Below are 23,162 nucleotides of genomic sequence, written 5' to 3'. Positions count from 1 at the left end.
CGTATTACAAACTATTGAATTTAACCAATTTAATTTGTATTAAAGTATTATAATTAAATTATAATTAATTTTTATTTATGTGTATCTACTTTCTCCATTAACTACTTTAATTAAAAAATAAAAGCATAAAAAAATTTTTTAGTGTTATATGAATTTATATAAAATAATATCAGAAGTCATGTCTGTTTTCATAATTATTTATAAAATAAATTTAAAAAATAATGAACATTTTTAAAACAAATATCGTAAGAATCTGTTTAAACGCTTTTAAGGTTCAAGTAATTATCGCTTATATTTATAATTTTCAAAGTTGTTTTAGCGACTTTTACTGATCAACGAATCTTAGAAACTAATTTTTTATTCTTAAAAAAATACAAAATAAATCCAAAAGATTTTAAATTAATTAAACATTTTAAAATATAAACTATTTTAAATATATTAAGTAGAAATTTATTTTCAAATTAATTTTAACTTAATTTATTCAATTTATGCCAACAACTATTTTTCCATAAAAAACAATTTAAAATGGGGAAATTGGAAGGTAGATGTCACGCAAGCTTTAAATAAAATTGAAATAATTGAAAAAGTTCACAAGTATAAGAATCTAGCAAAAAAAAAATTTGGATAGATTTTAAGAAAAAAAAATCAAAGATATTATTAAATATTCTATAAGAAAAACATCTTGTGGGAGAATTATTTATCTTCACAAGGACAAAACACTTTTAGACATTCATGTTAATTTCTAACTACAATTTACAATCTTGAAACACTAATTATCTGACACACATTTACACTTCTATATTTATCTGATAACTAATAAAAAAAATTCATTAGATCGAATCGATAACCTTCAAAATTAATCGATTCAAAGAGTTAAATATCTGAATTATAAAAAAAAATATAGAGAGAATTATCTATCTTCCCTGATTTACAGCACAAACACTGAACAGTCACTGAACACCAAGCTCCAAGCAACATGATTGTAACAAGCTAGAAACTTTATCTAAGTTAGAAGCATAAACGTAATTAGTAGATCTCATTAGTTGAGGAAAAGGATTTGTGAAGATGACATTTGAGAATCTGGCACTAGTAAACTCTTTGACTTTTCATGGGCAACAATATTTAACACAAGATACTACTTACTGCTGGGGACTATGCTAATTGCTTCAGCTGCTCAACCAAACTCTAGATGGTTAGCTTTAGAGATAAAGATGAATGTTACCTGGAGCAGCTTTCTGAATCAGTTGCTACCATACAGACATCCAAACCTACAAATAAAAGAAAATCGCATCAACATACTGAAGTCAACGCTTGATAACAACAATCTTCAAGTAACTAGGTTTGCAGACTACACTGTTGTTCTATACAAGAACATGAGCTAAAAGTCACAGGCATTAAAACCTAGGTACAAGTATTACACCTATCCTTAGTTACTGGATCAGAGATAGTTGAATAACATAGGCATGAAAAAGGATACTACAAAAAATTAGGTAGTTTTTCATTCCAATAAATGAACTGTTGCAGTTTTACTCTGCAATTTCAGACTTGTTCTGGGTGGCAAAAGTTAAATCACATGGAACCGTCAATCAACCAAGTAGAAGTGATCATATTCATGATATCGTAAGTAAGATGAAATTAGCACTTTGATGGAAGTATCAACCTGAACTAAATTCCAAGAGAGCAGGAAATACTTGCCGCTATGATTCTGATCGCAGCATCCAAAACATCACCATGTGGACTTGAGCACTTTCAAGTTTCAAGAATTCATGCCCTGATGAATATATGGCTTACGCTGCTCAAGAAACAGATTCAGGCAAGCTAGTAGACAAAGGCATGAAACACAGTGAAGAGGAAGAGCTAAAACTTGTAGCTCTAAAGCAATAAAAGCATCAATCATAGAGCATTGCTGGTACTTATGAAAGCCTCTCATGCTGATCTTGCACCAATCAAACAACCATGATCATCTGCAAATTAATCCTTGAGACTTCAGTATCCAATCACCACAACAGAATCATCTCCCAGTTATATATTTCATGGATGAATTTTTCCAGTTTATTTCAATGCCTCTAAAAAAATCACCAAATTAAACCAAAGCTGTGTAAACTTTCTCTGAGTTGCCAATGGCGGATTAAAAAAACATCATAGCTCAATTGCTCAAGGTTGAGTGCCCAATCTCAAATAATTTGAACCATACAGATTTGAGTTTTTAAGAAATAACAAAAATAATAATAAATGTCGAAATTTGTACATAATGTGTAGGTATGGGGAAGCAATCGCCATGTTTGTGGCAAGAGTGATATAGCCTCTACTATCCAGGAGAGGAAAGAATTTCATGACCTTCACCTTAATCTAGATTTAATCCACTTGAGGACTAAATATCACTTTTAGGGTATAATGATCTGATTCATCTGAAAGAACCCAATTTGCATGCCAGTTACAGGTCAACAACGAATGCAGAATCCTTGATACTCATCTTCAAAGAATCTATTTTCTTTTACCTACGTAACATTGACTAAGGAAAAATTGTACATGTTTATCGGTTCATTGTCAGCAAATTGTTAAAGACCACTTCCACAGATTGACAAAAATTTAGCTCCACATTCATGACAGAAAATGAAAGATTAGCAGAGATGAAAAATGTGACTTAAGTACTAAGTTTACCATTCAAAAGCACATAAAACATATTTGTCCAGTAAGGAACCCACCCAGTAATGTACAATGCCTTGCTGAGGATGAAACAGCCTTTGCTGAGATAAACAGATGGAGAATGATTCAATCAATAAAGCTAGAACTTTGAACAGTCTATGGTGAAACAACTCTACAGAAATGCCATATTTTGCATTTTAGAGGCAATCAAGTATGTGTTTTAATGGTGAGTAACATGAGACTGATCTGGTGCTCCCCATGATCCAGGGCCACCATCAAAGAGATGAGGTTTATCAGCAACCGGCTAAAAATGTTAACATAGAATAAGTGAAATGCATTACAGGTTGAGTGGCATATCCATCCCCATGCCTTGATGGAATTGAACCTTCCACCACCTTTGGAAAATCATCATAAATTGCAAATTGAAAAGAACTGACTAGCAATTTTTAAAAAATGAACATAAGGAAAAAGAAGGGAAAAAAATTGAAACAAACTAGAAAAGTTAAGAAAGATCCTTGACGAAACCAATGATCATTCTGAAACATATGATGTACTGTTAACAACAAGGGAAACTATTAACCATGTTCAAACAACTTGAATATTAGTACATTAAATCAGGTAACAATGTAAGTTGAGAATTGTAAAGTAGATATGAGAATTTAACTGGAACAATTTCTAATTTCACATTGTCAACAATAATCCTCTCCAGGTACAAAACCTTAGCCTTCAAATGTGTTCTGAGATATAGGAAAAAAGGAATTTAACTGATTTACCTACAACCCATGGTCTCCCATCCATGGTAGCCAAATCAGCTCGCAACTTTTCAATTTCATGTGTCATGGAAATCAAATGTTTTTTCCATTGACTGCTTTTGTTCCATTAGTTCATAGTTTCCTTTCTTCTCGTACTCAATACCCATCCTACCAATAAGTAATTTAGATGCTAGGTCAATAAAATATGAGTGAGTCAAAGTCCAACCAAACTGTGCATAAGCTCCTGATGAAGCTATCAATTTCAGCCTTCATAGTGAGGATTTGTTGATTATCAGCTTGCACTCTTGTTAATTCTTTCATCAGAGATTGAACCCGGTCTGTGAGCTCCTGCTTTCTGGAAGTTAACTTCTTAATTTGCGAACGAAGATGGATGGCCCCCTCCCTTAAAGGTTCAGCAGCTCTCAGGTCAGCCTCAAGCTTTAGACCTTTCTCAATCAACTCCCTTGCATGGGTTTCTTTCTCACCATGGATATCTACAATCACCATGTTCACCCGACAGATTCCCTCTTTCGATGCAAAGACATTCGATCCTCTGCTAGCCGATGATTGTCAACCAAAAGTCTCCTTCTCTCCAGCATTTGCAATTCAAGTTCGTCTTCAATTCCAGCAGGGTTAGGGGGGAGAACTACTGGACCTTGAACAAATGACCGTTCATGAGGAGCAGGATATCCATGCCAACGCTCTTCAAAAGCTTGATGATGCACACGACCTCTCCCAGCCATGTTGATCTGGCAAAAAGAAGACACACCATTAACAGACGAAAACCTTGCTTGAGTATTTAATCTGCTCTTCAACCTATCTTTAAACCAGAAAGCATAAGAGGCACAACAACACTGTCATCCCTGGAACATCAAATTGACTGCCGTATGAAAATTCAAAGGTTTTTATTAATATGAAAAATAAGAATGAAAAAAATCCTGAACATGGGTATCAGGAATGTTGTATCTTTATGCTGTATCTTTACACAAACCTCTTCCCACCAAAATCCAATCTCACTCCCACACACACTAGCTCCGAACCATTGTGCCCATCATCAAATCGCCCCAATAATCCTCAAATTTTCACGCTTTCGAAGTAAACCAAACTACAGAACTTGAACAAAACATGAAATCGGTGTCCAAACAGAGAGAGTGCTTAAATTGCATCGAGAGTAAATCATTTAGAGTAGTCTTACACGTAAATAAGAATCCAAACTAGGGTTCAGGTCCCACTCTTCTTCAGGATTCAAAAACTTAATAACAAGATCTATGGATCAACTAGTACCCAATAAGGCAATAACAGTAAAGAAAAAAAAGGAAAGAAAAAACGATATGGTATTCCGAAACTAATATAGAAAAGTAAATGAAGCAACCAGCAAGAACAGGGTAGACTAAAGCTGAAACCTGAGAGCAGAACAAAGCGAGTGACGGAAGAGATCCCCCAACCGATCCTTCAGCTCCCCGGAGAATCCTCAAAGCCTGAAACCCTACGAGAACTTACCGAAATCGAGGTTAAGGCGGAGAAATTATAATACCGAAAAAAGTAAGAAAAAATAATTTTAAATAAATACCTATAATTATAAACATGGCGTCCTTTTTTTCATTACAAATTACAATCATTGTATACTTTTTAAAAAAAAATTAACTTAATAAATTAAAATCACTCTAACTTAATTAAATTTACTTCGATATTATATATTTTAGAAAATGATAAATTATACAAAAATTGTTAAAACTAAATTTATTTTTTGAGCATGATAATTCAACTTTTAACCCACCCTCAGGCCGGGCTCGGTCTGTTTGGCTCAATCTGAACCACCGGTTCGATAGGTCGGTCGAAGAGTTCAAAAATTACACGTGATCGAGTCGCAACTCGCTACGTGGCTATGCATTAATATTATTTTTGGGAGATATCCGGACCCCAAAATCTTCCACTTCCATTGCGGTTTAATACCCGTTCGCGTCCGCGTTTCGGCCGCAACGAATTAGGAGAGAGAAAATCGAAACAGATCGGCTTCGCTCTCGTCGCCGCTCCCAATTCCCCTCCCGTTCAAAACCCTACCCTCTTCCGCCCCTCGATCGCGCCCCCCCGGTGCTCGCCTCCGCCTCCGCTGCCTACGGCTAGTGCTCGTAGCATCAGATTGGTATCTTATTTATCGCCCGGCTGTTTTGTTCCAATCCGTTCCTGTTTTCCAGCTGATTTTGGTATTGTATGCATTTAATTGCACCCGCATGGGTATTCTTCTTGTTCTGCTTCGGATTTGATGTTCTATTTATTGCTTCTTGATGAGCAGTGCGATTACTCGTGATGTTGTGTGTGGGAGGCGACTTTGGAAGATTTCTACCGTTATTTAGGTTTTTGGGATACTCATTTGAGCGATGCCGCAATTTGAATTTGGTCGTTTATCATTTGGATAAATTAGTGGGGTGTCAATGGGGCGAAAGTTGTGCAATTTTCATGTGTCTTGCTTGTTAGATCCGTGGATTCGTTCTTTTGCTTTTGTGAGATTGCACTGTTCCTTAGGATGAAAATTCTGCTACACTTCTACTGCAGTACCGTTCTTGCTTTTTTCGAAAGAGACGCTTGTCAAATGGTCTTATGTCTTGAGATTCTTTTTATTTTTCGGTGTTTTTCTTCTTATTTATGAATATGGATTTAATAAATGGTTAATGCATTCAGTAGTTTTATCCTAGGATTGTTGTCAGTTATACAGGCTTGGGTATCAGATGTTTCTTAAATTTGGACTCATCATCAATCTGTTTTAGATTGCATTCACTCTGCACATTTCTTGTCCGGTGATGACCAAGAGTTCTTTTGGTTTTTTATCATATCAAAGTGTGTTCTAGTATATTTTCTGCAGGCAACATCATTGATGTTGGGAGCCGTAGCTGCATTATCATGGCTCTCAACTTGTTACATGCTATATTATCATATTTTTGTTTAATAATTTAAATTTCATTTCCCATGGCTAATTATTTATTACATGAATTTTGCTGAACCACGGTAGTTATACACTTCGTACAAGACAGGATTGTAGGAAAACAAATATGTCAAGATTTTGCATTTAATACAATTTATGTGTGGGCATTACTTGATATCTGCGAATGTTTTATTTGAGAGTACACAAGTGCAAATAATTCTGTGAATGCAAGTTGAATTAGCAGAGATTCACAAGGAATCCAAAATTACTAAAATGTTAGTGTATAAATGCATGCATATATATAGTAAATACATGTTGTCATCAGGAGATCACAATTCCTTAGTAAAGTAACACGTAGATTTCTTTATTAGACTGATTACTTTAGATGGTTAAGAAGGAATACATGTTGATATATAAAGAAGTTGCCTGATAATGAAACATAATTTAGATGATTATTAAAATCCTAAAAAAAATACTTGCGGATAGTAATAACATAAGTTGGCTTTTATTTTGAATTTTATTTAAAATGGGATGAGGGCCAACAATAATTGTGAGCCCTTCTCTACTTCTCGGGTGTAGCTGACCAGGTGTGGTAACTGAGTTATTGTTTTATCAAATTGACAAAAATAAGAAAAAACTTCAATGGCTTAGTTACATGGAAAACCACTGTGCAATGAAGTGTAGGAACTATGAACAATAGAGAGCACTGTCCAGTGTGTGTTTGGTAGCAATCAAGCACCATGGGTGGCAAACGACTGCTAGCAGAATGTTACAAATTGGCTTGTTATTGGGATAGGCCAACACTAGAATAGGTTTCAAAGTTGTCCATCTATCCAATTTTTTTTTTATTGATTTGGTGATTTTGGTTGATGTTTTGTTTGATTTTGTTGTACTTGAAAAGATACTTGAAGAAAAGATATCTGATTGAGTGAAGTCCCATATAACATTCGTATAGAGTGAAAATTAACTGATAATGGAAAGGTCATGTATGTGAATAAGTGCCAAATAACAAGGGTGATCCAGTTGTTGTTGCGTTCGCCAAACTAAGGTGATGCTGGAAGTGGTAATTTGTTCCCTCATATATCCCACGGTGCATGGCAGTCATCCCACACCAATACACCATATTCTCACTTGAAAGCAATTGTCCCACATTCTTTGTTTCCAATTATTAACTGTATCAGGCATTTTCAATTTGGATTAGGTTGACCAATTTTAACAACCAAGCAGATGTACAATTGAAGTTAGCCATTACATGGCTATTGAGATGAGTGTGGGTTTATTACTTTGAGCCTGCTATCAGACACTGGCCTAGATTTGCCAATAGGGTTTGAGATGAATGTGGAATAACATGATCATCATCTTCCTGCTCTGTTACAGTGTTTACAAATGATGAATTTGATTGTTTCTCCATTTTTGAAGTTAAATTTTCCTTTCTTTTTCTGACTTCTCCTTTGTTTGTTTTTGATCTGTAGCATCTTCCTTTTTTGTGGCTTGATATTTTTTTTTAAAATAAAAATGGCCCAAGCAGTGTTTTTTAGATTTTGTTATTAGAACATTAAGTCGAACTCATTTTTTTCATGCTTAATTCGGTGGCCAATTTGCACAATTTGTCTATCAGATTGGCGAAACCTACTTGTCCTCGGATAATACCAACATTCAGTAGCTACACGGTAGCATGATAAACTGATATTACTACTTGTGTAGTACATTTGAAAATCAACCATTCAGTCGGGTAACCAAATGGATGCATATGAAACTATCACATGTGGCAGATGTAGTGGATCTGTAATTTTTGTTCCTTTCTCAATTGTGCTGAGATGGAGTCCTTGGTATGCATTCCATACATTTCTGGTTATGTTAATCCTGTAGTTTCATGTTACTAGGCTATTGGATTGTTTGAGTTGTCACCATCATTTAGCAAAGCCATGTTTGTCTCAAGTTTGCTGATCGGATCATTTGAGTAATTTATTAATATGTTTTCTTTTGTAATGGTCTCATGCAGTAAAATGTCCCCAGCAACTAAATCTAAGTCAGGCAAATTGTCTGCAAAGGCAGTCAAAGCAAACGGCAAAGTCTCGTCAAAACCTTCTTTAGCCCTTCCGAACCACGGAAATGGTGTCCCCTCCAATGTCTATAATCCAGTGACCGGCAAATTCCACAAGTTTGATGTGTCAGCCACCGTTTCCATAACAACAAGCCAAAACAATGGACGTCTTGGAACCATAGATGAAACAGAGAATCAGTCTGTTAGTTCATTTGGTACAAGTGGCGAGTTAGATTCGATGTCTAATCATAATGGTTCTGGCGAAGAGGACCAGAAGGAGAAAACAACTACTAGTACTGTATCTCGCACAGAACCTGTACCTGGTTGTGACACAGATAAGAGGGAGAAGATTCGGCAGAAAAATGAGAGAAAGCATCAACGGCAGAAGGAAAAGCGGGCTCAGGAGCTACATGAACGCTGTAGTGGGTATCTCATGTCTTGGAAACTAGATATGCTTGCTCAGAAAATTGTAGCAATGGGTTTCTCTTCTGAAAAGTCAACAATGGCACTGATACAAAATGAAGGACGGGTTGAAGAATCCATTGCGTGGCTCCTCGAACTGAGTGAAGAAAGCAAACTCCAAATTTCTTCCAACACAGACAATTCTGGCAAGTGGAAGATAGACATTACAGCAGAGCTGGCTAAGATATCAGATATGGTGATGAAGTTCAAGTGCACAAAGCAGGAGGTCGAAAGGACAGTAGTAGCATGTGAGGGTGACTTGGAGAAAGCTGAAGCGACTTTGAAGGCACAGAATCAGGAAGGAAAAGCTACTTCATCAAAATTGGAAGAAGCTGAGAATTCTGTCTCGGAGAGTGGCCTTGGCAATAAGATGATTATGCCCGTTCAAAATGGAATGTTAAGACCGCAACAGAAGGGAATAATTCCAGTAGTCACTCAACAACGGATAGGTGAGTGCAATTTAAGCGATAATAAAGCTGTGATAAATGGAACTGTGGACTCTGCAAACAAGAATTTGCAGTCTTTGAGGAGGATACAGCCCAAGCCAGATTGGGGAAGACCACCCCAACTTGTTACTCCCACAAAAGCTGTTACTCCCATGGATAAAAGGTGGTCCAATGCTAGCTCTGTTCCTTCCATTTCGTTATCTATGCCATCGTCTCAGCAGGTAGCCGCACCTCCAACTAACCCATATGTGGTGATGAGTAAGGAGCCAAAGGCTAACATGCCATCGCTAACAATGAGGGAGCCTGTCATTGTAATGCAGCGGCCCCAGTCTATTCCTCCCAAACAAAACTTAGCATCGACAAGCCGGAATACCAGTGCCTCGATACCCTCTTCCACAGGATCATATCCGAATGGTATGTTGAGCATGGAGATGATGACGGAAAATGGAAGCTTGAGACCTAGCTCATCTTACTTGGGTTTGCATGGTGCTAGTGCTCAACAGTTCATTAACCAGAATCATTTCCGACCTCCCAGTTCTAGCTCAGTGGATCTGGATTCTTTTGCAACTGGTTGGGGCACTCCATTCAACTCTTCAAACTTTTCAGCATCATCTTTTGCAGTGCCTTCTTCCCCCAGTCGCTTTGCTGGTCTCCCTTCTGGGCCATCCCCTCCATCCTCAGTCGACTGGAGTTCTGGTGTGTCGACACGATACGACTATACTCGTATAGATTGGAGGATGGATAAAGCTCTTATGGGGCCTTCCACAAGGAATCTCGACTCATCGTCGACATGGTCCACCATGTTCATGGGTGGTGAGGTGGCAAGGCCAGCCATGAATTCATCAGGCGGTGCCTACATTCCTGGGCTGCAGGATGGTGGTCTCATAGCCGAGGAGTCTTCAAACTCGTCCGGGTTACCTGAGTGGTCATCTCCTTTTGCAGGGAAGGACCTACTTAGCATATCAAGACGGTATGTCACCGATTCTTTGCTCTAGAAAGGCTGTAAGATGAAAATGAATAATAAGACATGAATTGGTTGTTACTTCTTGATGCTCATGAATGAAAATTTCATGCTTTGATTAGAGACTCGACTGGTCCAATAGAGTTGGTAGTATTCAAGATGGGAGACATGGAAGGCAATGCATCCACTTGATGCATTACAACATTGTTCTCCTTCCTTGCTATTTCAGGCTGTTTATATATCCATACATAACACAAAACTTACACCAAACAAAAGAGGAATCATTTGAACTGGATCAGATCTAAATCATAACTTTTCATTCTTTAAACAAGGAACATGTTGACATATCACAAAATAAAGTTCATTTTCCCCTTCAACTTTCTTAGTTGTTTGGTACCTTATCATTCTTGCATAAATAAAATAGGAAAACAACTAAGTGTATTCTGGAATCCTCTTGAAGCTCCAGAGCCTCAACTGACTTGGTTTTTATTTCAGTCTGGTTTTTTTAATAAAAAAATCTTAATTGAAAAGAAAAAATATAAAAGAAAATTTGAAACTGATTTTATTGTTTGATATTTAATTTACTGTAATATCTAATTAATATTAATTTAGACTAATTTACTATATACATTGTTCATCAAGAATAGAGGAGAAAATCCAATTATGTTGCATTGTTATTATCTGTGAGGATAAGATGGTGGCTCAAATAAAGAAATTCATAATTGTTATTTATGTTTCACTTTCATGTTACAACAAGAATAATGTGAAGAATTTTAAATGAGATAAATATTTTATATTGTTGGATTTATTTGAAGATAAATTACCCTATCCCTGATTACTCTAACACATACGGCAGAAAGTCATTCTCTAACACAGCAAGAAAATTCTTAGGAAAATATGTTAATTCACTACAAGACAGAAGGATCTATAATAATAATAATAATTAACAATATCTTATAATCAAGATTAATGCATAAGAAAATCTAAGGTGTTTTTTGTGGCTGAAATTTATATAACCAGAAGCATTTTTGTTTTACTTGTCTTATTTGAAATTAAGAATACATTAAAAAGCAATTAAAATAAATAAATAGGAATATCTTCTGATGAATAATTAAATGAAGGTTCTAGACTTTTGAATTTAATGCCAAAGAGGGGCATTGGTGGTACCACGCCTCCAATTGCTGACCAGCAAAGAAAGGGGAAGAATAAAAGGGGGCAAGTTTCAGTTTCACTCCCTAAGGTTTTATCCTTTTTCAAGATAGCCCTCAAATATCTAAGGTTTCTATCAATCATTAATACATCACAAGCAAACAAATCACAATATCTCATTGCAAATAGAAATGCATCAAATCATCATTTTTAAAATTGTCAAAATATTATGCTACAATTAAAATAGTTTATTTAAAAATTAATATTTACGAGAAGCTACAGTTGATCACTATAGAAAGAAAGGATATTATTTCGATTTCATCGAGATTCGATTTTTATCCATTTCAACAAGTATTTTATAATAATCAACTCAATCATGCATCGGAGGCGAGGACTCAATTGTGGAGTTGTTAGAGTAGTGGATTCTTTCTTTCATTGAAACGATTGCAATAATTGATGAATCTCCCATCTTTTGTTATGGGTATAAGTGGGAATTTGAAAGCCAATTGAGAATTATAAAGGGTATTTTAAAATTTTGAAAAAGTATGAGGGGGCACTTTAAAAGTGACAACCTTAGGAAGGGTGCATTTTGAAATTTCCGAGAAAATTGGAGAAAAAGTTGGTTGATCATTTTTTCTGCTGCCCTTCTTCTCAAGGCAAAGATTCGTCCTATAAATGGAAGCAAGAGCGTTGCTTTCTCCTCGGCCGAATCAAAAGGTCAGAAGAAAAATCGAGAAAATTTTGGAAGAAGAGGAGGAGAGAGAAGAAGGTCGTCGCTCGAGCCTTCTTCCATTCCTCCTCTCTTCCTCTTCTTGTTCCATCGCTTTCGATCGAAGAGCAAGAGGGGATAGACGGCGAAAAAAGGGAGCTCTTTTTGGTTCTCTTCCGGAGGGGAAATGGCGAGGCTATCGATCGGAATCCTCGGGCTGACGGAGCTCTTCGTCAGCGCGACGGTGCACCTACTCTTCGGCCTCTACATCTTCAGCGCCGCGCTGGCGTCCGACCTGTCGCAGGCTGTCGCCGACTGCCTGCGGCCTAATGTCTTCAACCTCGGCGCCGGGCAGAGGGAGGCGGAGGGAAGGGGCCAGCCGCCGGTGGTGCTCGAGGGCTCGCCGCCGCCTATCGTGTTGGTGCACGGTATCTTCGGATTCGGAAAAGGGGTAAATGTCTTGATCGGGACTGTGATTTTACCTTTCCTTTCATCGATATCGCATTAACTCTGGCTTTTGTTTGGGTTGCAGCGACTTGGCGGTTTGTCCTACTTCGCCGGGGCGGAGAAGAAGGATGAGCGTGTTCTGGTCCCGGATCTGGGATCCCTAACCAGCATCCATGACAGGTGCTTCTTCTCAAAATCATTGGTTCCGTTGCTTCCCTTCTTTTCGGAAAATCTGAAGGAAAAAAAATTGATTTCCCCCTTTTTGGATTTTTAAAACTCGATATACCTTTGAACACAGGGCAAGGGAACTGTTCTATTACTTGAAGGGAGGGCAGGTGGACTACGGAGAGGAGCATAGCAGGATCTCTGGACATTCACAATTTGGGAAGATTTATGAACAAGGCATGCTAAAACTGAAATCATGTTTACTCATCCTTTCTTGCTTGTTTGGATCCAATTCCTGTTCGGAAAGAATTCCATAGTGTTCTGATTATGGTTCTTATCTTTGGATATTAGGATATGAGTATTTGTATTTCATTCTTTTGTATTCGGGAGTATGCTTTTAAGGATATACAGAATTATTAGTCTCATGAATCCTCAGAAATTTTGAAACAATAGAATTCTAAGTCCCATCTTTATGTATAGCAAACATAGAAATTTGGTACAACATTGGAACTAGATTTCTAATTCTATAGAACTTTGATGGATCCAAACAGTTTGTTGGACTCTTACACCATTTGGTTGGATTGCAGGGCACTATCCTTCATGGGACGAACACCAACCTCTCCATTTTGTTGGGCATTCAGCAGGTGTTCAGGTTGTTAGGGTATTGCAGCAGATGCTCGCCGATAAGGTGTTTTGCTTTCTCAATCGATGTATTATTTTTATCTCTTGCTTTCTTCCTCATAAGGATTGTGAAGCATTTACTCGCATTTGTTGTGCTGAAACAGGCATTCAGTGGCTATGACACTTCGGAGGACTGGGTTCTGAGCCTTACTTCTCTGTCCGGCGCGCTCAATGGAACCACTAGAGCCTACTTTGATGGCATGCAGTGAGCAACTTCTTTGTTCTTCAAGAACTGATAGCATACTTGCTTCGAGTTCCTAACATAATCCTTTGGTTTTGTTTTCCAGGCCGGAGGATGGTAGGTTCATGAAACCTATATCACTGCTTCAAATTTGTCGCTTGGGAGTTATCATCTATGATTGGTTGGACATTTCATGGCTCAAGAACTACTACAACTTTGGATTTGATCATTTTCAGATGGGATGGAGGAATACCGGCATCTCAGGTCTGATCGATCTGCTCTTAGGAAACACCGGGCCTTTCGCTTCAGGGGATTGGATCCTACCTGACCTCACAATTCAAGGCTCAATCCGGCTTAATTCGGGACTTCGAACCTTCCCCAACACATTCTACTTCAGCTATGCAACTAAGAGAACGAGAAAGGTCTTTGGGTTCACAATTCCCTCCAGTATCTTGGGTATCCACCCGTTGCTGTTTCTTCGAGTCTTGCAGATGTGCCAGTGGCAATTCCCTCGCAATGCTCCGCCGCCTTACAAAGGATACCGGTGAGTCAGACACATGTATTAATTCATGTATAGTTCAGATTTCAGATGAGGTTTATGGTTGGAGACCAATTTGAGATTCTTTGGAATACTGGAGCAGGGATGAAGATTGGGAAGACAATGATGGGGCTCTGAATACAATATCCATGACACATCCTCGCTTGCCTATCGAACACCCGAGCGAATTTGTCGAAGATGACTCAAAATGCCATCCTCTACAACCAGGAATTTGGTTTGTACTCCTGCACATCATCATCATCATTTTTCAATACCACATTCATTCCTAGAACGTATGCAATTGGAGAAACTTACATCACACGATCTCTGATTCTTGGGTTCTACTTGAAGTCAAGTTTTCTCCCTACCTTTGCAGGTACTACAGGATCCTTGAAGCCGATCACATCTTTTTCATCGTGAATCGAGAGCGAGCAGGAGTACAATTTGATCTTTTGTATGATAGCATATTTCAAAGATGCAGAAAGCACATCATTCGAAACAATATGCTGCCAGTCTTGCCTAAGGAAAATGGTCAATGATTGAAATACTTAATACTCGAGTAGGTGATTAGAGGCTGTGAATTTTTGTTCAAGACTTGAACTTGAGCTCCCGCTAAAACTATATTAGTTTTGCACCCTGTTGATGTTGAGCCACTTGTAAACATATGCTTTACTGGTTTAGTCAACATTGAAGACTCCATTGATATTCTAGCTAACCACAATATGAGAACTCTTCATAGACTAATTGTGAGCAAACGTGGAAAGAACTATCAAAAGATTACCTATCCGTATTAAGCAGGTAGAAAGTTAGTTTTATGGATCAATTAAAATCAAATTAAGTCAACTAGATTCAAATTAAGAATTCAACAATTTATTAGCAATACAATACCACAGAAGAAACAAATCATAAACACACTGAGACTTTAACGTGAAATTCATGTGAAGGCGCTATGGAACCATAAGCTTCTTCAGAATCTAATTCTGATTATTCATTAGAGCCAATTGCATAAGGGACTGAGTTTATGAGCAATCACATAAATCAACAAGATCAAAAAGATAACAATCAGATTAGTATCGTAAGTGCATAACAGATCCACCAGAACAGAGATCCCATATAGTAAGTGCGAAGTTACAAGCAAAACATTTGTCAAACGGGAAGTTCACATTGCTACCAAATTTGAAGGAAAACCAAATGAATTCGGCAAAGTGTTTACTGCAGCTGGTTCTCCCATCCGGTAATTGATTCATTTTAACACGTCACTACTTTCGGTGCTCAGTTGGGACTGCATAAATTTGGTCACTAGTAAGCTTGATTGGCAGAAAGATCATGAAAATGAGAGGAAATGAGGCTGACCTGTAGGAATGTGACCTTGACGGGTTCTGTTCGATACCCTCAGGACCTGGAGACTGAGGCTCCGGCCTCTTAGACCTGTAATCCCTAACATCAGGCGACCCATACTCCCTACCATTGCGAAGAGATGGAGAAACTGATCTGGGTGGAGAGTAGTAATCACGGCTGCCCCTTCCATTGTCCCTGCATTCAACCATGTGTGAGTAATTATTCAGAAACGCAGCATACTATGAGGCAAAGTCTTCGCTAATTGCAGGGTGCAGTGGCATTAGATATGTGATCTATAAGTTGCAAAGAACACGAGAAAGCAAAAGAATTATCTGCTGATCTTAATAATGAACAATAATATAATGCATTGGTCGAAAAGTGTGGCAAGGGTTCTTAAGCAGCATCTCCAACTTGATGAGTTGGAAGCAGTGAACTTTACCTGGAACATATCACAACTCCTGAAAAAATATGGTAGCATGTTTTATTCTCTTATTGGTGTACTTGCTTATTGAACAGCATCGACAGCTCTTTGCATCAACTTTCTTAGGCCAAAATTATCTTACTTTCATCTCATGCATGACCACCATCAAGAAGATTATGCCCTCATCACAGGAGATCATGGTAATTTCACTTTGGGCTCTTTTCATGAATCTCTCTTTTGACTTTGAAAGCTTTAATTTCTTTTTTAACTGGATAGTATAAAACAATCAAACAGCCAATTAAGAGAGCAAAACATGAACTGAAAGTTGTTTCTATTGAGGGAAAGGAAAGTTTTAAATGGACTTGTATTTCTACCAAGCCATGTAATCGGTGATTTTCAGTTGAAAACGAAGACAAACTGAAACTTCTTCATAGCTTTCAAATTAGGTGATCAATAAGCGAACAACAACTCTACGTCCACTTCCTCTTTACTTTTTTTACTAAACCTTTGATTCTTTACATACTCGTTTCACTTTTACAATCTGCATGAACATTGGAAAGGCTATGAAAAAATCAATAAATTTTCATCTAAAAAAAGAAAGACATTAATACAAGGAGGTTGGGAAATTTAAAGTAGTCACGCAGCATTATCTAATTTAAACAACAAAGAAAGCTGAATCCTAAAACCAAAAACAGAGAGAGAGAGAGAGAGAGAGAGAATAAAAGCATAAATTTATTTGACTAAATATTGAACACCCAATTCAATTTTTGAATTGTATCATTCTGATTATCATATTTGTCAGTAAAGATAACTAGATTGTTGGTGTATACTTTTTCAAATCATCATACAGCTATTCAGATGATTAGGGAACTCCACGGATGTAGTGCAATTCCTTGGCAAGTAAAATCTGTATCTATTAGGGACAATGGCTAACAGTTTTAAGGTCTACTGGATCATGAAAGAAGAGGGCAAACTGAAACCAGCAAAATTAAGAGACCTATTGATAACTTGATAAGTGTTATGCATACTGACGCTTTTGGATTATGATTCTCAACAAAGAAATTATACGGCTGCTTATCAATGACAGCCTCATTACCAATTTAGCATATCTGTTGTTAATCACTAACATCAACCTACCATCAAGTCACTAGTCATTGAAGAACTTGTGCTAAGGAATCAAATTTGGTTTGTGTCAGTTGGTATGGGCAAACTTTTTTCATTCACAGCCTAGCACACAAGGCACAAGAAGCATGCTGTGAGCCATTCCTCCTCCGCTGCAAGTGACAAACTGCAAGAACCACAAGCCGCTTTCCTCCTTCGAGAAGCAATGCAGACTAAGGTTCCACAGCGAGACTTTGAAAGGTACCCCACTTTGTCACAGCCTTGTCCGCCTCTTCCTCCTCTCCCTCCACCTCGTTGACCTCCTCCTCTACCTCATACTCATCTTCCTCCAACTCCTCTCTTCTTCCTCATCAAGACAGCCAATACCCAATCAAAATGGAATGATACTGTTCCAAAACAGTATGGTTCCAACCTCTGGATGAAACTCGAAATCGGGTCAAAACGTTAAGCCTCATTTAATGCCAAATAGAATGTTTATGAGGTTTGTTATGAAATCAATTTAAGAACACTTGTCACTATGCTTTTAACTAAGAACTTCCCATTTAACTTACTCCAAAAAGTTTGGAACATTGATATGCACAATTATTAATCTTCAAATAGAATATTGTAGGGTGTATTACAGTATTAATCTATACTATTTACTATTATACAAATTGAAGGTCCCAAGTCTTACCTTCTTATATCAATGGAAACTATTAACAAAGCAATGCCCTTTGCTCAAGAGGCATTTGAAAGATATTTGAATTGTGATGTTTAATAGACGTAGAGATTTTTCATATATGACAATGATAAGAACCAGCAGTTTGTTAATTTCTTTTAGCAAATAACATGCAAAACCACAAGTACAAGTATTGTAACAAACCTTGAACCATGCCTGGGAGGACTAGGAGAACGAGAATATGCTGCCACAGAGAATGGATCCATTTTAAGTATACTCAAGCAGATATAAAACTGGATGACTTATGTTACAGCAGAATACTGACAACGATATTGTCGTCTGGGAGATCTGGATGTGGACCGCCTGTTTCGTCCTCCCATATATCTTTCACTGCAGAAGGTTTTGTTACTATGCAAATTACTTGAAGACGCAACTAAATTAACCCCACAAACAAACAGAATACCATTGATAACTATTAGATTATCAAACAATACATCTACCCGCAGCTTTCCAACATCTAATAAAAAAAGTGATAATGCCAGAAGTATAGATGAGCACACCTAACCCTTGCCGTCCTGCGCATCTCTTGCGGAGTTTTTCTATTTTCTTCTGCATAGACAATTGAAATTTCACGGCCACCAATAATCTGACGATTCATATGCTGCTTAGCTACTGCAGCATCTTCTGCATACCGAAATTTAACAAATCCAAACCCACGTGGCTCCCTGCAATAGCAGAGGCATAAGATCAGAATTCATCACAAAGAAGGCCAAAATATGTTTATTATGAAATTCGTTGTTTATCCTACAAAGATAAACCAACAGGAAAAAATTACTAATGAACACTAGAAGGAAATTGACCGATACAAAATGCTTAGCATGATATCTAGTTAATGGAGTTGTTTGTTTACATGTGCAAGAATGACAGTGTTCCACAATGATAGACCAAATACAGTAGCCTTCAGTTGCTTGGACAAATATGATTATGCACTAGGTGAGAGGAGAGCAAGCATCCACGATTGGCATATCCTTTTTGAGGATTTCTCGTTCTTTTGACTTTTAGCTTTTTGGTTTTCTTGTTTTAGGCAAGTGTAAAATGGAGCAGTTAATAAGTTAATACAACCAACCTACCATTAACTTCTTTTTTTTTGGACTGAAAGACTTTCACTTTTTTTTTAGCACTTCCCATTGGTGAAAAAAAAAACACTTTCATCGGACAAACTGACATAATTTGATCTTTTAAAAGTGTTCCAATGAGGCATTTTTTGTCAAAATTGTGGAAGGAGATCCAAGAGGTGAAAACTCTTGGTGAATAAACATATTCAATTTTGTACACACAGTTAAAGTTGTTGATATTCCAAAATCCAATCCATGATAAATATCCAATAAAGCAACAGTTTCTATGTACTCCCCTCCATTACCTTCTCCTTTTCTTTCAAAGTAGAAATTATGTTCTCAAGATGTGGACAGAAATTCAACTGAAGTATGTTTCTTTACTCTTCCAAATCTCACTCAAAAAGAGGATACAGACAATGAAAGAGTAATTTAGAATGGCAACTAGGGATGTTAATGTTTGTTGATATCAGCAGTCACACAAAAGGAAGTACCCTGAGTAGTATTTCTTACCCTGTATAGTAATTCTTTGGAAGGTAGACATCCTTCACTGGACCAAACCGCTCGAATGGAATCCGTAGATCTTCAGGCCTGCAAATGACAGACAAATTTTTATTTAATTCATGCATTTTAAACATATATTGGAGAACACAACAAAAAAGAAGATCCTTCACAAATACACAAAAAACTAAACAGTTGAGGAAAATGAAGCGGCATTGAATCAATTAACATGGACACATTTAAAAAGGGCAGCCCAATGCATGAAGCTCCCACCAATGTAAGGTCCTGAGAAAAAGTCTATTGTACGTAGTCTTATCCTGTTTTGCAAGAGGCTGCTTTCAAGACTTGAACCCGTGACTTCCAAGTCACACAACAACAATTTTACCATTGCACCAAAACTCCCTTCTTAACATGGACACATTCACCCTCTCAAAATATAAAAGTAATAAAAATTGTCCATTTTCAGAAAAAATTATGAACTGATAAATTTCAAAATTCATGTATCTACTATTTAGCAACAGTCTATCAGAGTATTCGCTTTTACAAGATTAAAATGGGAGAGACTTAACCACATGTGTAATCCAAATTAGCCATGAAGGCTTTAAAACAACAGTGCAACTGTGTAACCAAGATGAATTACCCATGCAACTTAACCACCTGTCTTATTTCATTCCCTGAATGGAAATTAAACAAATAATTAGAAATTTCATCCTAAGACACTTTTAACATGGAAAAAAATCGACTCCGCCTTTGCTATCCATTATGTCTTGATAGCATTAACACGATGGAAGAAAGAAAGAAAGAGGCAAACAACAAGTATGCTACATGAAAAGATGAATCGGAGAGTATTTTTCAATAACATGAATTTCAGTGATTTGTTCTTCTTCAACTTTGTTAGATGTTGAGGTCACCTTAGCTATCATTTACTGTGTCTCCATGTGACAAGATGTTCTTTTTGTATGTAATCATTAACTTTGAAATTGTAATCTCTTTGCCCTTATATTTCTATCATAAAACATAAGATTCATCCTTCCTTTTTTTATAATGACTTGGTTTAATCTTCGATACATTAGTTGAATTTAGTGCTTCAATAGGTTTATTTATTTCGGGTTAGTTGAATTTAACTTCTAACGGATCATATTTCCTATTTTAAGAATTGTATAAAATAAAATTCATATCGAATCATCAAATCTGATTTGAATCATAATGGTTCTTTTGAATTATGGCTTATATATTAACTAAATAATGAAAACACTCAATACAACAAACAAATATAATGAAAACACTAATATAGTTCTGTTCACTTCCAGTATAGAACTCTATTCCTCTAAGCACAGTATAAAGCAACATTTGTTACTAGAATACATACCTGTAAGACCACCGACATAAATACAACAACAACAACAACAACAACAACAACAACCAAGCCTTATCCCACTAAGTGGGGTCGGCTATATGGATCCTTCTACGCCATTGAGCTCTATCTCCTATTATATCATCATCTAAATTTAAATAAATTTTATCTTGTTTTATTGTTGCTAACCAAGTCTTTTTTGGTCTACCACGTCCTCGTTTAATGTGCGTATTTGTCATATTTTCACACCGCCTAACTGGAGCATTTGTCGGTCGTTTAAGTACATGTCCGTACCACCTTAAACGTGTCTCACGAAGTTTTTCCTCAATAGATGCAACTCCCACTTTCTCTCTAATGCTCTCATTTCTTATTCTGTCCATCTTCGTATGTCCACACATCCATCTTAACATCCTCATCTCCGCAACTCTCATCTTTTGCTCATGTGCTCGAGTCATAGCCCAACATTCAGCGCCATATAACATGGCAGGTCTAACTGCCGTTTTATAAAACTTTCCTTTAAGTTTTAGAGGCACTTTACGATCACATAAAACACCTGATGCCCTCCTCCACTTCAACCATCCTGTTTGTATTCTATGTAAGACATCTCTCTCTGTCCCTCCATCAGCTTGCAAAAATGATCCTAAATATTTAAAACTCTCAGTTCCAGACAACTGATCATCTCCTAGTTTAATACTTGTCTCATTACGTTCAATATTGCTAAATTTAAATTTCATATATTCTGTCTTTACTCTACTAAGCCTAAAACCTTTCTCTTCTAGTGTTTCTCGCCAAGATTCTAATTTAGCATTTACTCCCCTAACTAAATAATACTATAGGTGCTAATAAAAGCGAAAATTTTCTTTTATTCTCTTTTTTCCCCTTTATATTTAGCCTAGTTTTTTTACTTATCCTTTCTCTTTAATGCTTATATCTTTTAATCTTTTCCCATTCTTTTAATTTATCCAGCCCACCACTTCAATCCTCTTCTCCTCCCTCCTACTCTTCCTCCTATATTCCTCTTCTCTTGGTACCATGAAGTAGAAGAGAAGGCCAACACCAAGATAGGTAGGTAACTTTACAGCACAAATCTGACTGAGGTCATATAAGACCCAAACTGATACTTTAAATTTTGTTCTAGAATATGAAATACATCATACCAAACCTCAATTAGTCAATTCCAATGTCTAATGATGCAGAATCATAAGATCATCCCTAAGATATATTGCACTATCCTACAAAGCTGACAAAAAATCCATTGAAAAACAATCTTAAGAATGAATATGAACTTCTCTAACTTAGTAATGCATGTGTTGGATGCCTTGGGTTAAGGTGAAAGTCTAGATTGTTCCAAGGTGAGTAATTTTGTGGAAGAACTTAGTATCATAGATATCCTAGTAGATTTAATTTTTTTCTGGAATTTGAATGTAAATGACATCTAGTCGTGTGGCAGTTGTGGTATAGATCCCATGTTTTACCCTGTGGTGTATCAATTAAGATATCACATTGTTAGGTGCCTAAATTTGCACTTGTTTCTTATTTATACTAATCAGAATCTCACAACCAAATCAATTTAACAATAAATGCGGAAGTCAAGTACAGAATGTCATCTATCCAAACATTCATTAAGTATGTATTATGTGGGCGAGCTTACATTTTTTTTAATCCCTTTTCTTTAACCATTTTTCTTTAACCATTTTTTAATTCTCCCTTTTCATTAAGTATGTATTATGTGGGCGAGCTTGCATTTTTTAATCCCTTATCCGGTTCAACTAGCCATTCCAATCTGGTTTGAAAACTTGTAAACCACCAAACAAAGAGAGAAATGGATAGTGAAACTTCATAAGAAATACCTAAAACTTCAGAAACAGTATTGTAGTTGCCAGTAGTGAAATGCAGATCATGACACTTTCCGACAATGCCACTAAATCCAGGTCGCCATGATATAGAATTAGGATTCCGTGAATATAAATTAATGAAATCAGGAGTTGAAACAGAAAAAGGACTGCGTTGTCGTAAATGATATTCATACCGATACATCAATTTGTACGAGTCACGGATATTTAACCTAGCACGATTTGTTAGAGCGAAGAAGAGAACTACCATCGTCATCTTGGCTCGCAATACCACGAACAGTCGGAGAAATCAAAAGGATTTCTCACTGCAATAACAACGAAGACAAAGAAAGGAAACCTAACGGATAATACATAAAATAACCTGGCATCGAGAGCGATGTTCCGGATGAGGAGTCCGGAGGAGGCGGACCGATAGTCCCTATACTCCCGTCCGCCACCGCCACCGCCGCCGCCTCCACGGTATCGGTCGCGGGGGTCATCGTAGCGCTTCCGGCGAGGAGGGCTACGGCTGTAACGCCGCGGGCTGTAGCTTCTGCTGTGACTGCGGTATCGCCCCATGGCAGGAAGGTCGAGCGAGCGAACCCTAGTCGCCGTAGATCCGCAGAAGAAAGGAAAGCAGAAAACCTAGAAACGAGACCGGCATAGCGAGGCATTTTATACCTCGTACCAGGCACCGGATAAATCGGATAATTATTAAAAATA

At 37.2% G+C, this 23,162-nt stretch overlaps 3 protein-coding genes and 1 pseudogene across 4 annotated transcripts; 2 read left to right on the top strand and 2 right to left on the bottom strand.

The window, feature by feature from the left end:
• Nucleotides 1–1,164: 1,164 nt before the first annotated feature.
• Nucleotides 1,165–4,843, bottom strand: LOC141826156 (protein FLX-like 3; annotated as a pseudogene).
• Nucleotides 4,844–5,397: 554 nt separating this feature from the next.
• LOC141828454 (uncharacterized) lies at nucleotides 5,398–10,354 on the top strand. Of its 2 annotated transcripts, none has more exons than XM_074715888.1 (2): nucleotides 5,398–5,541; nucleotides 8,321–10,354. In XM_074715888.1, the coding sequence occupies exon 2, from the start codon at nucleotides 8,325–8,327 to the stop codon at nucleotides 10,263–10,265; it is 1,941 nt and encodes a 646-aa protein (XP_074571989.1). In that variant the 5' UTR covers nucleotides 5,398–5,541; nucleotides 8,321–8,324; the 3' UTR covers nucleotides 10,266–10,354. The 2 variants fall into 2 exon arrangements, with proteins under 2 accessions (XP_074571989.1, XP_074571988.1); XM_074715887.1 differs by lacking the exon at nucleotides 5,398–5,541 and adding an exon at nucleotides 7,830–8,147.
• Nucleotides 10,355–12,097: 1,743 nt separating this feature from the next.
• On the top strand, nucleotides 12,098–14,811 carry LOC141825971 (uncharacterized). Its single transcript, XM_074713234.1, has 8 exons — nucleotides 12,098–12,540; nucleotides 12,622–12,716; nucleotides 12,835–12,938; nucleotides 13,289–13,389; nucleotides 13,487–13,587; nucleotides 13,670–14,107; nucleotides 14,205–14,336; nucleotides 14,478–14,811. Exons 1-8 carry the CDS (start codon nucleotides 12,277–12,279, stop codon nucleotides 14,638–14,640), a joined length of 1,398 nt encoding a protein of 465 aa, XP_074569335.1. The 5' UTR covers nucleotides 12,098–12,276; the 3' UTR covers nucleotides 14,641–14,811.
• A 304-nt stretch (nucleotides 14,812–15,115) lies between these two features.
• LOC141828610 (serine/arginine-rich SC35-like splicing factor SCL28) lies at nucleotides 15,116–23,070 on the bottom strand. Its single transcript, XM_074716063.1, has 7 exons — nucleotides 22,822–23,070; nucleotides 19,266–19,343; nucleotides 18,201–18,365; nucleotides 17,966–18,030; nucleotides 17,845–17,884; nucleotides 15,455–15,634; nucleotides 15,116–15,383 (listed from the first exon to the last, which is right to left on the bottom strand). The coding sequence occupies exons 1-7, from the start codon at nucleotides 23,016–23,018 to the stop codon at nucleotides 15,374–15,376; spliced, it is 735 nt and encodes a 244-aa protein (XP_074572164.1). The 5' UTR covers nucleotides 23,019–23,070; the 3' UTR covers nucleotides 15,116–15,373.
• Nucleotides 23,071–23,162: the final 92 nt, after the last annotated feature.

Source organism: Curcuma longa, chromosome 4 (genome assembly GCF_044706935.1).
Source record: "Curcuma longa cultivar G26 ecotype Majalengka, Jawa Barat chromosome 4, ITB_CL_G26_1.1, whole genome shotgun sequence".
Taxonomy (NCBI): Eukaryota; Viridiplantae; Streptophyta; class Magnoliopsida; order Zingiberales; family Zingiberaceae; genus Curcuma; species Curcuma longa.
Note: the sequence above shows the minus strand (reverse complement) of the source record. Positions and strands in the feature narration are given on the sequence as shown.

Coding starts and splice junctions, on each gene's coding strand:
- LOC141828454 (XM_074715887.1), top strand. CDS start 8,059: ATGGATGCATATGAAACTATCACATGTGGCAGATGTAGTGGATCTGTA. Junction 8,148..8,320: donor GTGCTGAGATGGAGTCCTTG/GTATGCATTCCA, acceptor GGTCTCATGCAG/TAAAATGTCCCCAGCAACTA.
- LOC141825971 (XM_074713234.1), top strand. CDS start 12,277: ATGGCGAGGCTATCGATCGGAATCCTCGGGCTGACGGAGCTCTTCGTC. Junction 12,939..13,288: donor TGGGAAGATTTATGAACAAG/GCATGCTAAAAC, acceptor GTTGGATTGCAG/GGCACTATCCTTCATGGGAC. Junction 13,390..13,486: donor AGCAGATGCTCGCCGATAAG/GTGTTTTGCTTT, acceptor GTGCTGAAACAG/GCATTCAGTGGCTATGACAC.
- LOC141828610 (XM_074716063.1), bottom strand. CDS start 23,018: ATGGGGCGATACCGCAGTCACAGCAGAAGCTACAGCCCGCGGCGTTAC. Junction 17,885..17,965: donor TCCCAGACGACAATATCGTT/GTCAGTATTCTG, acceptor TCTCTGTGGCAG/CATATTCTCGTTCTCCTAGT. Junction 15,635..17,844: donor CCTCCCAGGCATGGTTCAAG/GTTTGTTACAAT, acceptor GGTTGAATGCAG/GGACAATGGAAGGGGCAGCC.